The 14,861-nt window shown below is 41.7% G+C and overlaps 1 protein-coding gene across 1 annotated transcript in view; it reads right to left on the reverse strand.

Moving 5' to 3' along the window:
• LOC143299749 (reelin-like) overlaps window positions 1-14,861 on the reverse strand; it is a 126,933-nt gene that overhangs the window by 73,256 nt on the left and 38,816 nt on the right. Inside the window, 9 exon segments of the mRNA XM_076613134.1 lie at window positions 1,234-1,420; window positions 2,123-2,260; window positions 2,553-2,716; window positions 7,144-7,279; window positions 7,820-8,059; window positions 8,901-9,062; window positions 11,002-11,235; window positions 12,444-12,507; window positions 14,030-14,136. Coding sequence (XP_076469249.1) covers window positions 1,234-1,420; window positions 2,123-2,260; window positions 2,553-2,716; window positions 7,144-7,279; window positions 7,820-8,059; window positions 8,901-9,062; window positions 11,002-11,235; window positions 12,444-12,507; window positions 14,030-14,136 — 1,432 coding nt within the window.

The raw sequence follows: 14,861 nt of genomic DNA on the forward strand, positions 1-14,861 counted from the left end.
TTATTCTGAAGGGTTTTGTCTGAGGACGACACTTATGTAACCATGGGTTCTTTCTTAGTACACCAAGTGCGTGCTGCACACAAGACCTCGGTTTATCGTCTCATCCGAATGACTTGATGCTCGGCTCAGTTTGATTTTCCAGCCAAACTTGGGAGAAAGGGCATGACTGGGATTCAAACCCAGACCCTCGCAGACACTACACTGGGAGATGTGCGTCTTAACAAACCTCCCACCTCCTCAAGGCAGAAAGCAGCAGCCTGGATCATTTCACTTCCTCGACGGGCGCAATAGCCGAGTGGTTAAAGCGTTGGACTGTCAATCTGAGGGTCCCGGGTTCGAATCACGGTGACGGCGCCTGGTGGGTAAAGGATGGAGATTTTTACGATCTCCCAGGTCAACATATGTGCAGACCTGCTAGTGCCTGAACCCCCTTTGTGTGTATATGCAAGCAGAAGATCAAATACGCACGTTAAAGATCCTGTAATCCATGTCAGCGTTCGGTGGGTTATGGAAACAAGAACATACCCAGCATGCACACCCCCGAAAACGGAGTATGGCTGCCTACATGGCGGGGTAAAAATGGTCAAACACGTAGAAGCCCACTCGTGTGCATACGAGTGAATGCAGAAGAAGAAGAAGAAGAAGAAGACTTCCTCAACAGGCATATTTCCTGCTAAATCACTGCTCAACCTGTGACCATGTCATCTATGTTTCTGTACCAAAGTTAGGGAGGGGGAGGAGATGAACAAGCATTCTTTTCAAACTTTTTCCAAAATACACCTGGCTCTGGTCAGAGAGACTGGTTAACATGCATCTCACCTGTAAGAGTTCTGTAGAAAGACTGAAAGCTAGCAGCAACCATAAAATGCCAAGCATAATACAATCACAAACTTGTTCTTACTTGTGAACAACAGAATCAGTAAAAAAAACTTCCATGCTTCAGTTTATAGATTAGGCCTCTACCATGAAAAACTAACTATTTTGAGTAAAGCTAAAACACAATAGATTCCTATATGCGTGGATGCTAAAACTCAATATACCTTGAACAAAAAATGAACTAAAAAAAGATGTTTCAAAAGAACCATCTAGCTGAAATGCAACAGACAATATCATATTACATGTACATGCTCTGATACAGCACGCCCGTTTACCTTAGAAATAAATGGATGCTCCCAACAGAATCACCCAGTAAGATTTTACATGTTCATGCTTGAATTCAACATGCCCGTTTACCTTGTAGAAATAAATGGACTCCCCCGACAGAATCACACCGCAGCCCTCCCCAGCATGCACCACTTCGCCGCCCAGCAAGGACAAAAAGTGGGAGTCTGGGTCGTAGCGAATGCCAAAGTCTGCATGAAGGTCTGCATCCATTTCGTGTTCTGGTTCACACATGTCCCCCACGAATCCTGGTTCGCATCTGAATTAAACGAGTCATAATGTGTGAGCCAGATGCAAAGATCGATATTAACATCTTTCAGATGTCTTTTCCTTTTATGTATGTCAGATATTTACTGTCTGGTGAAATAGTGATAATGTAGATAAAACACAGAAATTAAATAGGTGCACACATTTTTTTTCCATGCACAATCAAATATACACACACATGGCTGCATGCATGTATACACAAGCATGTAATTTCTCTCTCTCCCTCTCTCTCCCTGTCTCACTCTCACATACACACACACACATACACACACACACACACACAAACAGAAATACAGACTCCAAAGTCACCAAAGTGTACCAGCAAACATACACACATGCTCGTACACACAGTCTAAAACCAGATGCAGTTTCTACACAAAAATGATCTACATACGAATACACACACACACACACACGCACACTTTCTCTCTCAAATGTTTCTTTTTGTTATTTTTTCTTTTACTCATGTGATACGTCTTTAGCATCAATGTATTTTAATGATAAGTGCAACAGAAATAAACTATCATACACACACCATCCCTCACAGTATCCTTACATAAAAAAAACATTTCCCACCAAGTTACACACACACATACACACACACCACACACAAACACACACAACACACACACAAACACACACAACCCCCCCGCCCATACCCCCAGTATCCTTACACCAAGTGTCCCCCACTCACTTGCACACCCCCTCATTACACTGTCCATGTCCGCTGCACATGTTGGGACACTGGTGTCCCACGTACACACGCCTCACCGCCCAGTCGTCACGGCTACCCCACTCCATCTGAACCCAGCGGAAACGGGTGTGCGCCGACCTGCAGAAGAGACAAACATTCTTGCAACTAAAAACTATAGTTAGAGCTGTGGCCTTGTGGTAACATGACAGAACACAAACGCTTGTATGTGAGGAGAGGTATCCCACAAAAACGGTTTTGGGCAAGGCCCTGACTGACTGACACTTACTGAGCAGAACTTAAGTGATAACCAACGAAGCTCTTTCAGAAGTGGTGTAACGTGTTCACGCTAACGTTTTCTCAGAAACAGCAGTGCGGCACTGTTCTGAACTCGCTGTAACCATGACGACTCTTCTCCCTCTGCAGTACTCACCAGGTGTCAGGCGACAGGAGGACAGTGACCGTCTTCCACTCGGGGAACTGGGAGGCATCGTACACAGTGCCGGCCTGGTACTGCTGGCACACGTCAGGGGGCAGACAAGGCTCCTCCACCATCGACCAGGTAATGCCGTGGTTCACCGAGTACTGCAGTAACACCTGCATGGAGCACACCCTCCAGGTGATGAGTCAATAACAGAGCAGTAACACCTGCACAGGGTTTACCCACCAGGGGCCGTATTCAAGAGAACATCGTGCCTGCGGGTAAATGTGTACCTGCAGGTAATCTGCCTAAGGCAAGGCAAACTGCCAAAGGGTAAGCGATATCTGGGTAAATATGGCGGATCTCTATGTAGCCTTGTTTTTGTTGACGGAAAACAGGCGTGCTTTGCGGACAGCATGTGTTTTGTGAACTCTATCGACAATGCTCTGAGCTGTAGTGCGGTAAGTAAAACTGAGAGCATGTGCATAAGGGAATCACTGGAACTTTTAATTATAGATGATGGGTTAGATGCCTGAGCTCACCACACACGTCTTGAATACGAAGATAACTTAACCTTCATGTTAAACTGTGCCCGCCTGTCCCTACCATGTCAAAGATAAGTTGCCTGAAGGCAAAATCAATTTTGTTTTGATACGGCCACAGGTAATCAGTCAATAACAGAGCAGATAAGTCAACAAGACAGATCAGTAGTTTTAGGTTGTTGTCAGTTTGCATGTGTAAAAAAGTGCAGTAAAAAAAAAAAAAAAAAAAAATCATGATTCGGTTTTTTTTAAACAGTAAAACATTACCTGATTTCTGAGACTGCTGGAATGAAGAGGACCTCACATCTTCTGACATGTAATACCACTAACATGATGGACAAATCGTGCAGCAAAATAAATCAATAAATAACAAGAGAGGCAAGGCCTTCAAGACTCACTAGTGATAAATTAAGTCCCCTAGCATTAATTACAGAGTAATTTCCCTTCTTTACTATCTGCACCAAAACGTTTGCAAAATAAATCAAAATTCCATGCTTAGCAAAAGAAGTTCCTGTTTGAACAAAAAATGATAATACTGACTCCTCTTGTTGTTGTGTCAGAATAAGAGGTCAAAGTGCCAAGTTTAGAGAATACAAAAAATATAAATATAACAGTAAATGCAGTTTGCATATAATTAGGCTTCTTTTTTTTATTTTTTTGTGCCCATCCCAGAGGTGCAATATTGTTTTAAACAAGATGACACACAGACAACCGAACACCGGGTTAAAACATAGACTCACTTTGTTTACACAAGTGAGTCAATAAAATAAAATTAAACAACAAAATAACAAAACTCAAACTAAATATTCCCCCCACACCTGGACGTTAAAGCTGGCACTGTGAAGGGGACTCAACAACCCACGGCATGGAGTTAACTCACTCCGGACGAATAGTTTTCTCCCTTGCTTTCCCCTGCAGATGACCCATTTGTTATGGTTAGGAAAACAATCACAAAAAATACAAAACACAAAGTAACTGAATGAAACTCCCTGTACTTGACCCACTGACCCCTCTCCTCACTTCGTGTGTATGCCCATCTCCCTCCCTCTCTTCATAGCACTCAGAAGCTGAGTCACTGTTAGTAACTTCTTGCTGGTAGCATTCTTCACTGCAGATAATTTATTCAACGTCTTCATCATCCTCGTCGATGTTGAAACCTTCAGTTTGAAGCATTTCAATCACTTCAGCAGCAGTAAAAAGCCGCTGTCATGATCTAGTTTGGTCCAAAAATTTCGACTTGTATTGCCTGCGATGCCATTTTCGATACGTATGCAGATTAGCTTGTTACGTGGGGTACCAAGGTCAACGGCTGGCCAGCAAGTGTATAGTCACGGAAACCTCAGAAAGAAACTTTCCATTCGACCCTTGACACGTTCGCAATGCACAGTGTAGCTTCAATTTTTATGCTACCCTATGCGGAAAACGTGGACAAATTTTTAATTGTCGAAACCACTATACTGTTCCGTTGTCCGGAACGCTACCTTACGTCAGGAACACTATAGCGTTCCATCGTCCGGAGTCAGTTAAAGCCACTAGAATACATGGAAAATAAATGAAATAAATTAAAATAAGACAAAACAGAAAAAGAAAGTGAAAGAAAACAAAGCCAAACACAACAAACCATTGCCCCTTCACCTGACAGTTGAGGTCAGTAGTGTGAAGGGTACTCCAAAACCCCTGACATGGAGGTAATGCCACTAAAATACATGGACAACAGTGCATCAAAATAAATAAAATAAAATGCATAAAACAAGAGAAAATAAATATAGCCCCCACACCTGTATGTTAAGGTTGGTAGTGTGAAGGGACTCCACACCTCAAGACATAGAGGTAATGCACCAAAAAAAAAAAAAAAAAAAAGTAAAATAAGATACACTACACTACACTACACTATAACCATACAATACCAAGGTCTTCAGAGAAGAAGCCCCCCTCAGTCAAGTGTTTCGGCCCTTAACTCCCTACTATACTATACTATTTTATACTATACTATACTAGTGATAAGAAATTCTAGGGAGAGCTGGACAGTAAAAAGTCTTCAGAGAAGAAGCCCCTCTCAATCTAGTGTTTCAGCCCTTAACTCCTTACTTACTATATTATATTATATTATATTATATTATATTATATTATACTATACTATACTATACCATACCACACCACACTACTGTAGTGTACTGTACTGTACTGTACTGTACTGTACTATGTTATACTAATATAAAACGAAAGAAACAAGGCAAACTACTGCTAAATTAATACAAAACGAAAGAAACAAGACAAACTACTGCTATAGTAATACAAAACCAAAGAAACACAACAAACTACTGCCACACTAATATAAAACCAAAGAAACATGACAAACTACTGCCATACTAATACAAAACGAAAGAAACACGACAAACTACTGCCATACTAATACAAAACGAAAGAAACACAACAAACTACTGCCATACTGATATAAAACCAAAGAAACATGACAAACTACTGCCATACTAATACAAAACCAAAGAAACATGACAAACTACTGCCATACTAATACAAAACCAAAGAAACATGACAAACTACTGCCATACTAATACAAAACCAAAGAAACACGACAAACTACTGCCATACTAATACAAAACCAAAGAAACACGACAAACTACTGCCATACTGATATAAAACCAAAGAAACACGACAAACTACTGCCATACTAATACAAAACCAAAGAAACACAACAAACTACTGCCATACTAATACAAAACCAAAGAAACACGACAAACTACTGCCATACTGATACAAAACGAAAGAAACATGACAAACTACTGCCATACTGATACAAAACCAAAGAAACATGACAAACTACTGCCATACTAATACAAAACCAAAGAAACATGACAAACTACTGCCATACTGATATAAAACCAAAGAAACATGACAAACTACTGCCATACTGATACAAAACCAAAGAAACATGACAAACTACTGCCATACTGATACAAAACCAAAGAAACATGACAAACTACTGCCATACTGATATAAAACCAAAGAAACATGACAAACTACTGCCATACTGATACAAAACGAAAGAAACATGACAAACTACTGCCATACTGATACAAAAGGAAAGAAACATGACAAACTACTGCCATACTGATACAAAATGAAAGAAACATGACAAACTACTGCCATACTGATACAAAACAAAGAAACATGACAAACTACTACTGCCATACTGATACAAAGCAAAAGAAACACGACAAACTACTGCCATACTGATACAAAACAAAAGAAACATGACAAACTACTGCCATACTAATATAAAACCAAAGAAACACGACAAACTACTGCCATACTGATATAAAACCAAAGAAACACGACAAACTACTGCCATACTAATATAAAACCAAAGAAACACGACAAACTACTGCCATACTGATATAAAACCAAAGAAACACGACAAACTACTGCCATACCAATATAAAACCAAAGAAACACGACAAATTACTGCCATACTAATACAAAACCAAAGAAACATGACAAACTACTGCCATACTAATATAAAACCAAAGAAACATGACAAACTACTGCCATACTGATATAAAACCAAAGAAACACGACAAACTACTGCCATACTGATACAAAACCAAAGAAACACAACAAACTACTGCCATACTAATACAAAACCAAAGAAACATGACAAACTACTGCCATACTAATACAAAACCAAAGAAACACAACAAACTACTGCCATACTGATATAAAACCAAAGAAACATGACAAACTACTGCCATACTAATACAAAACCAAAGAAACACAACAAACTACTGCCATACTGATATAAAACCAAAGAAACATGACAAACTACTGCCATACTGATATAAAACCAAAGAAACATGACAAACTACTGCCATACTGATACAAAACCAAAGAAACACGACAAACTACTGCCATACTGATATAAAACCAAAGAAACACGACAAACTACTGCCATACTGATACAAAACCAAAGAAACACGACAAACTACTGCCATACTGACACAAAACGAAAGACAACAACACAGGACAAGCCGCTGCCCCCTCACCTGGTTGTTGAGGTTGGTGGTGAAGGGCGCCCCACAGCCCATGACCAGGTCAAACTGCACCATGTACCCCGGGCTCACCTGCAGAGCCTCCGTCATCAGGTAGCGGGGCTCCTCGTTCTCCTCCTTGCCGTTGAATCTGTTTCAAAAATGTCAAGGTTAACTCACTCAGTACTGCCAGTTAGCTCCCCTGAATTTCCCCACAGACGACCCGTTTAATGTATAGGTAAGAAATAAATTTGTCCCCCCCCCACAAAAAAAAAATGTTAGAATTTAGGAACTGAAAACCCCCAAACTGATCAGTAACACGATGAGTTAGTTGGGGACAAAATGTAAAACTTCCTCCCTTCTTTTGCTGTCATACAGTGAGATGATGACAGTATCCATATTTTTTGTTTTGAAATTTGCCCACACTGATGACTCGTAAACGAATCCAGGACAGCACAAAGAGTTTGAAACAGATTAAATTCAGAACGTTACATAGCCACAATAGGGCCCCTTCAACTAATTCTGTTGTCTGCCTTGTGACACAGATATATAGGCATGCACTCAAGGCCTGACTAAGCGCGTTGGAGCTAAGCTGCTGGTCAGGCATCCGACTAGCAGATATGGTGTAGCTTATATGGGTTTGTAAGAACACAATGCCTCCTAGATAAAACTGAAACTGAGCACAACGTACACAATGCTGCGTGGTGCCCCACAGAAGTTGTGCAGCAGCTCTCCGTTGTTGGCGGTCACGCGGTCACTCATGTCCGACTGTGTGGCCATGTCCATCATGAGCGTGTTGGTCAGCTGGGGGGTCAGCACCACGTCGTCTATCGCCCACACCGCCCGCGTCGACCCCTGACCTCCGACCTGCCGCCACCGGAACTGGCAGAACTCCCCTTTGGCCCCCTCCGGTAAGGTGACTGAGTCTGATCTGTGATGTACACACAGGAACAGTGGGCAAGATGAAATGATTGATGATACGGTTTGTAGTTTAAGACAATAAGAGAGGGGGAAAAAAACCACATTGAGTAGAAATAAAGAGAGAGAGAAAAAAAGGGAGAAAAATATACATGTGTGTGCGTGTGCATGACTGAAGCCTGACTGAATGACAAGGGAAACAAATGATGACTACCCAATCACAGTTCCCAGTTCTCAATCAGCTCTGTCCAGGTAAGCAGCCTGTTGTGCAAATAAATCCATGTCAGGAAGGTGCTAAGACTTTGGTCTCTGACCTGAACACAGGTGCTTTTACAAGTATAATTGATAAAAAAAAAAAAAAAAATTAGACAGCATGAGGCAAAAACTGATAAACATAAAGGCAAGACAGACAGATGAGCCAAAAATGAGAACAGAAAAGGCAGAGGGCAAACAAAGAGCAGACCCAGAGACCAACAGTATGAACAAACAGGAAAAGACAGGTACATGAAAATACAACAGCACAGTATAAAGTACAGCGCAAAGCAGCACAGTACTATGTAGTACAGTAGCCACCAAAGCAAACAACTGACACTGTACTGTTTACATAGACATACAGAGTGGCTAACACTCACGTTCAATGTCAGCATTCATATCACAGCCAACAGGAACAAAAATATGAGGACAGTATGTGGACAGAGCTAACTCAATGCTACAGGGAAGTTACACACAAATCTGATGATCAACACACAGAAAATCATGTGCGTATATACAAGTACACATAAACTGCACACAAAGTTCTGTTTGTACATCTATCATTATCACATGTCCACAAGACAACGGTTCCCATAACCTACCTGGGAATCCTGTAGTAGTCTTGAGAGAAGTCCTTCATGAAGTTCCACATGACGCCACCGTCACATGAATACTCCAGAATCACGACGTCATCACCATTCAATGAGGGGGGGCAAGCTGATTTGGCAGAGTGGCTGCCCACTCGAATGGAGAACTGCAGGAAGCTGCAAGAAACAGAGTTCACTTCAGTTACTCAAGGAAGTGACACTGCTTTCGGACAAATCCATATACGCTACACCACATCCGCTAAGCAGATGCCTGACCAGCTGCGTAACCCAACATGCTTAGTCAGGCCTTGAGGGAAAATAAAATTAAGTAAAATAAGTAAGAAACAGAACTTGTGAAGAAACATGATGGTGTGAGTTTACTGACTGCAGAAACATTAACAGGATTCTTTTTTTTTTTTTCCCAGCTGATGTGGTGCAGAGCTTATGGATCAGTCTGCATCTTTTGACACCTCCTTGAAAACTGAAACTAATGAGGTTCTACTTTGAAGCTTCAATGCTACTGGAATTTTACTGTAAAGTCTTGAATTCATTACTGGAATATCATCTGGAAGTTTTGAGAACTCATACACCATAAGTCATTGGTGATGACTACTGGTTCAGAATGTGTAAATGTAAAAGTTGGATAACAACCAGTGTTAGGCAAGCTTTGTAAATTTAACAACCATTTCCCCTTGCTTTTGTACAATACAAAATGACAGACTGGTTATATATATTTTTTTTTTGGATTGAAAATAAATCTCAAGATCTGCAAACTAAAGCAGAAACATGTGAGCAAGCTTTGTGTGTTCATGCATGCATGTGTGCATGTGTGTGTGTGTGCACGTGTGTGTGCACAGGTGCGTGTCTGTGTGCATGCATGCAAACTAAGCATCAAGAGAATTTATCAAAGATAATTTTTTCGCTGCAATACTCAAAATATGGCAAAGCAGATTATTTTAGTTTTCAAACCTTCAAAACAGAATATAAGAATCTCTTTTATTTTGTTATCCATAAAAAAAAATCTGAAACTATCTGCAGAACTATATCATAATAAAATGTAGACATCCCACTTAATCTAATCACCACTCTAAACATTCTGAAACAGCATCCCCATAGTAAAATCCACTCAAATATATGTGTGTGTTGTGTTGTATGTTGTGTTGTGGTGTGTGTGTGTGTGTGTGTGTGTGTGTGTGTGTGTGTGTGTGTGTTGGTGACTGAAGCCTGACTGAATGGTAAAAGAAACGAATGATAAGTACCAAAAGGCAGCTGTCAGTTGGCTCTACCCAGGTAACAGCCTGTTGTGCAAACGACTCTGTGAAGCACTTACAGCTTGGTCTCTGAATGAGGACTGGCATCATATACTTCTTCTTCTTCTTCGTTCATGGGTTGCGACTCAAACGTTCACTTGTATGTACAAGAGTGGGCTTTGACGTCTATGACCATTTTTACCCCACCAAGTAGGCAGCCATACTCTGTTTTCGGGGGTATGCATGTTGGGTATGTTCTTGTTTCCATAACCCACCAAACGCTGACATGGATGACAGGATCTTTAATGTGCGTATTTGATCTTCTGCTTGCGTATACACATGAAGGGGGGTTCAGGCACAAGCAGGTCTGCATATCTGTTGACCTGGGAGACTGAAAAAATCTCCACCCTTTACCCACCAGGCACCATTACCGAGATTCAAACCTGGAACACTCAGATTGAAAGTCCCAACGCTTTAACCACCCAGCTATTGCGCCCGTCAAACTATATAAGCGTCGATATCAATGAACCAATCAATCCCCATGTTATTTACGGTTCATTTACGGCGTGCATTTATGTAAGTTTGTGCCTGCCTATGTGTGCGTATGTGTTAGGGTAGCTGTTAGATACACATGTATTGTTAAAATGTATGTACGCAGTGTGTGTGTGTGTGTGTGTGTGTGTGTGTGTGTGTGTGTGTGTGTGTGTGTGTAGTCATATTTTGGTGCGTGTATGTAACATAGATGTAATATTTTATGTTAACAAAGCGTTTTTGTAAAGCACCTAGAGCAGATTTCTGGATAGTGTGCTATATAAGTATCCATTATTATTATTATTATTATCAAGACAACCAACCACTTCACTCACCTTGCTTCAGTGGTGTTGAACTCAGTTGTGGTGATCTGACGCAGGCCGTCCTTGTTGAAGACCAGAGCCTTGCCGCTCGCCAGCACATCGCAGACGTAGCTCAGAGACCCTCCGTGGATTTGCAGCAGTGGAGTGCCGCCAAGGAGAGCAGGGTCCTCAAAGTTCTCCGTCAGAGTTGTGGCGTGAGGGACAACGGGATCCCGGCACGTCGACCCCGAGTAGTCAAAGTCACAGCTGCAGACAGAACAATACGAAATTCTGTAGAAATAAATAGATAAATAAATAAATAAAATATTCAAAAGAAAAAGAAAACTCCACTTTCATAGTAAAACAAATACCTACACTTGGAGACAAAAAATATGTTGAAAAAAATAAGGACAGCACTACACTGTGGTAATCCGCTCTACACGAGGAGAGCGACCTGACTTTCACACAGAGAAATTTGTTGTGACAAATAGTAATACAATACAATACAATACAAATCTAAAAAAAAAAAGTAATCAAAGTCACAACTGCTCTTTTGAAATTATACGAAAATTTTAAACTATTTGTAAAAATCAATAAACAATTCATCATCAAAACCCTTCCCTTAACCTTTAATGATACATAATTACATGATCACTGATTGACAACCTCTCAGACAGATGCAAAAGTATATGCCATCTACCTTTGCTTTGCTATGTTTTCATGGTTCATTCATTTTCACCCATGTATGTCTATGTATGCATAACCTTTTTTTTTCTTTTTCTTTTTTTATAATAAATGCAATGAGCTCCCTGCCTAGAAGGTACATGTTTATGTATGCATATTTTCTTTTGATTGTAAACGCCATAACTTCCCTGCCTAAGAGGTGTGTGTATCAATCTGCATGATCAATAATGACAATACATCAATATACTACTACTACTACTACTAATAATGGTATTTATATAGCGCTGAATCTTGTGCAGAGACAAATCAAAGCGCTTTCGTACCAGTCATTCACATGCATGCATAACACTAAAACTGGAGAAACTGAAGACAAGGAAGAGGCAGGGAAGGGAGGCTATCTTGTCAAGAGGTGGGTTTTAAGGCCAGACTTGAAAGAGCTGAGTGTGGAGACTTGATGAAGTGAAAGGTCCAGAGACAGAGAAAGAACGGCAGCCAACAGTTGAGTGTTTGAATCTGGGCATGCGTAAACAGAGTGGATCTGACGCCGATTGTAGTGAGCGAGATAGAGTGTCGGGCAGCATAGTTTTGTATGGACTGAAGGGACTGAATGGATGAAGCAGGCAAACCAGACAATAGAGAGTTACAGTAGTCAAGGCAAGACAGAATAAGAGAAATGACAAGTGTAGATGTTGCATCAATGGACAGATATTTCCGGATGGAACTGATGCGCCGCCATTGACAGTATCATCATCATTATTGCTATCAACAGAATCACAAAACGTCTTTCTCACCTGCATCCCTCTTCTGTGCAGCGTCCATGTCCGTTACATTTCTCCGGGCAACCACCAATGTGTACTGTGTGGGAGGAAAACAGCAGGAAAAAGATGAAAAAAAAGACAGGATGAATATGGAGTGAGAGCCTAAAGATAACGCATCCACCTTGAAAGCGAGAGGGACGGGTGCAATAGCCGAGTGGTTAAAGCGTTGGACTTTCAATCTGAGGGTCCCGGGTTCGAATCACGGTGACGGCGCCTGGTGGGTAAAGGGTGGAGATTTTTACGATCTCCCAGGTCAACATATGTGCAGACCTGCTAGTGCCTGAACCCCCTTCGTGTGTATATGCAAGCAGAAGATCAAATACGCACGTTAAAGATCCTGTAATCCATGTCAGCGTTCGGTGGGTTATGGAAACAAGAACATTCCCAGCATGCACACCCCCGAAAGCGGAGTATGGCTGCCTACATGGTGGGGTAAAAATGGTCATATACGTAAAAGCCCACTCATGTGCATACGAGTGAACGTGGGAGTTGCAGCCCACGAATGCAGAAGAAGAAGAAGAAGAAAGCGAGAGGATCTGAGCGTATGGGGTCCAATCCCCCCACTTAACACTATTTCCTCCCCCTCCACCAGACCCTGAGTGGTGGTCTGAACACAAGTCATTCGGATGAGACAATTACCTGCACATAGTGCAGGTAAAAGAACCCTTGGCAACAAGAGAGTTGGTCTGGACACTAATCATTCAGATGAGACAAAATAAACCCGAGGTCTCGTGCATAGCCTGCACTTTATGCAGATAAAAGAACCCACGGCAACAAGAGTTCCCTGGCAAAATTTTGCAGTAAAGTCCGCTGACACAGGAAATGAATGATGAGCACCCGATGACAGCTATCAGCCAGCTTTACCCAGGTAGGCAGCCTGTTGTGCAAATGACTCTGTATGTGAAGTGCTTGGAGCTTGGTCTCTGACCTAGGATTAGTGCTATGCAAGTATCCCTAACTGTCAATCAATCAATGAACACAATGCAACCAATAGCAACACATATCAACACCATATACAGAAGACAAAGTAATGCAGAATTATAATTACACTTCTTTTGGGGGGATGATTTATTTAAAGTCTGTTATGTCCTATATCTTTATAACGAATGCAGCAATATACAACAATATACAATGACAGGAATGAAATCAACTGGTCTTGCATTGGCAGTGTGTCATGTGTGCATGCATGCACACCACCACCACCATCCCCCAAAAAGAAAAACACCAAACACACAAACACACCACACCACACACACAGTATCAGTATCAGTAGCTCAAGGAGGCATCACTGCGTTCGGTCAAATCCATATACGCTACACCACATCTGCCAAGCAGATGCCTGACCAGCAACCATACACACAACACAGATAAACATACACAAACACAGACACGCACAAACATACAGACACAGTGACAAATACAACACACACACACACACACACACACACACACAAGCAACCCAACCCCCACCCCACCACCACCAACCCATACACACACACACAAACACACCCATCCCCACAAACACCAACAGATAAGGAAAAAAAAAAAAAAAATCTCACCATCATCCAACGCCCACTCCACACCTGTGCCCTCTGTCTGCAGAAACCTGAACCTGGTGTGGGGTGTAAGGGCGTAGTAGGGCAGAGGCAGGGTGACCCTCTGCCACCTGTACACACACACACACACACACCAATCATAGTCACATCACCCACATCACAGTTTACATACTCCCATACATAATATATAATCAGAGTATAGCCTTGTCAAGTAGTTTTCTCTCTCTTCTTCTTCGTGCTGATTGCACGTCTCGAGGATGTGGGCCTGTTTTTCCCCCTTGTGTCTCCATGTACCCAAATAGGGTTTCTCGGATTAAAAATGATTTTGCACCTTTGAACCTACTGAAAACGGTGTGACTGCCTACATGGCGGAGTGATGGCCTAGAGGTAACCCGTCCACCTAGGAAACGAGAGAATCTGAGCGCGCAGGTTCGAATCATGGCTCAGCCGCCGATATTTTCTCCCCCTCCACTAGACCTTGAGTGGTGGTCTGGACGCTAGTCATTCGGATGAGACGATAAACCGAGGTCCCGTGTGCAGCATGCACTTAGCGCACGTAAAAGAACCCACAGCAACAAAAGGATTGTTCCTGGCAAAATTCTGTAGAAAAATCCACTTCGATAGGAAAAGCAAATAAAACCGCACGCAGGAAAAAATTTAAAAAAATGGGTGGCGCTGTAGTGTAGCGACGTGCTCTCCCTGAGCAGAGCAGCCCGAATTTCACACAGAGAAATCTGTTGTGATAAAAAGAAATACAAATACAAATACAAATGGTGGGGGTAAAAATGGTAATACACGTAAAAGCCCACTCGTGTATACAAGTGAACGTGGGAGT

Source organism: Babylonia areolata, chromosome 25 (assembly GCF_041734735.1).
Source record: "Babylonia areolata isolate BAREFJ2019XMU chromosome 25, ASM4173473v1, whole genome shotgun sequence".
NCBI lineage: Eukaryota > Metazoa > Mollusca > Gastropoda > Neogastropoda > Buccinidae > Babylonia > Babylonia areolata.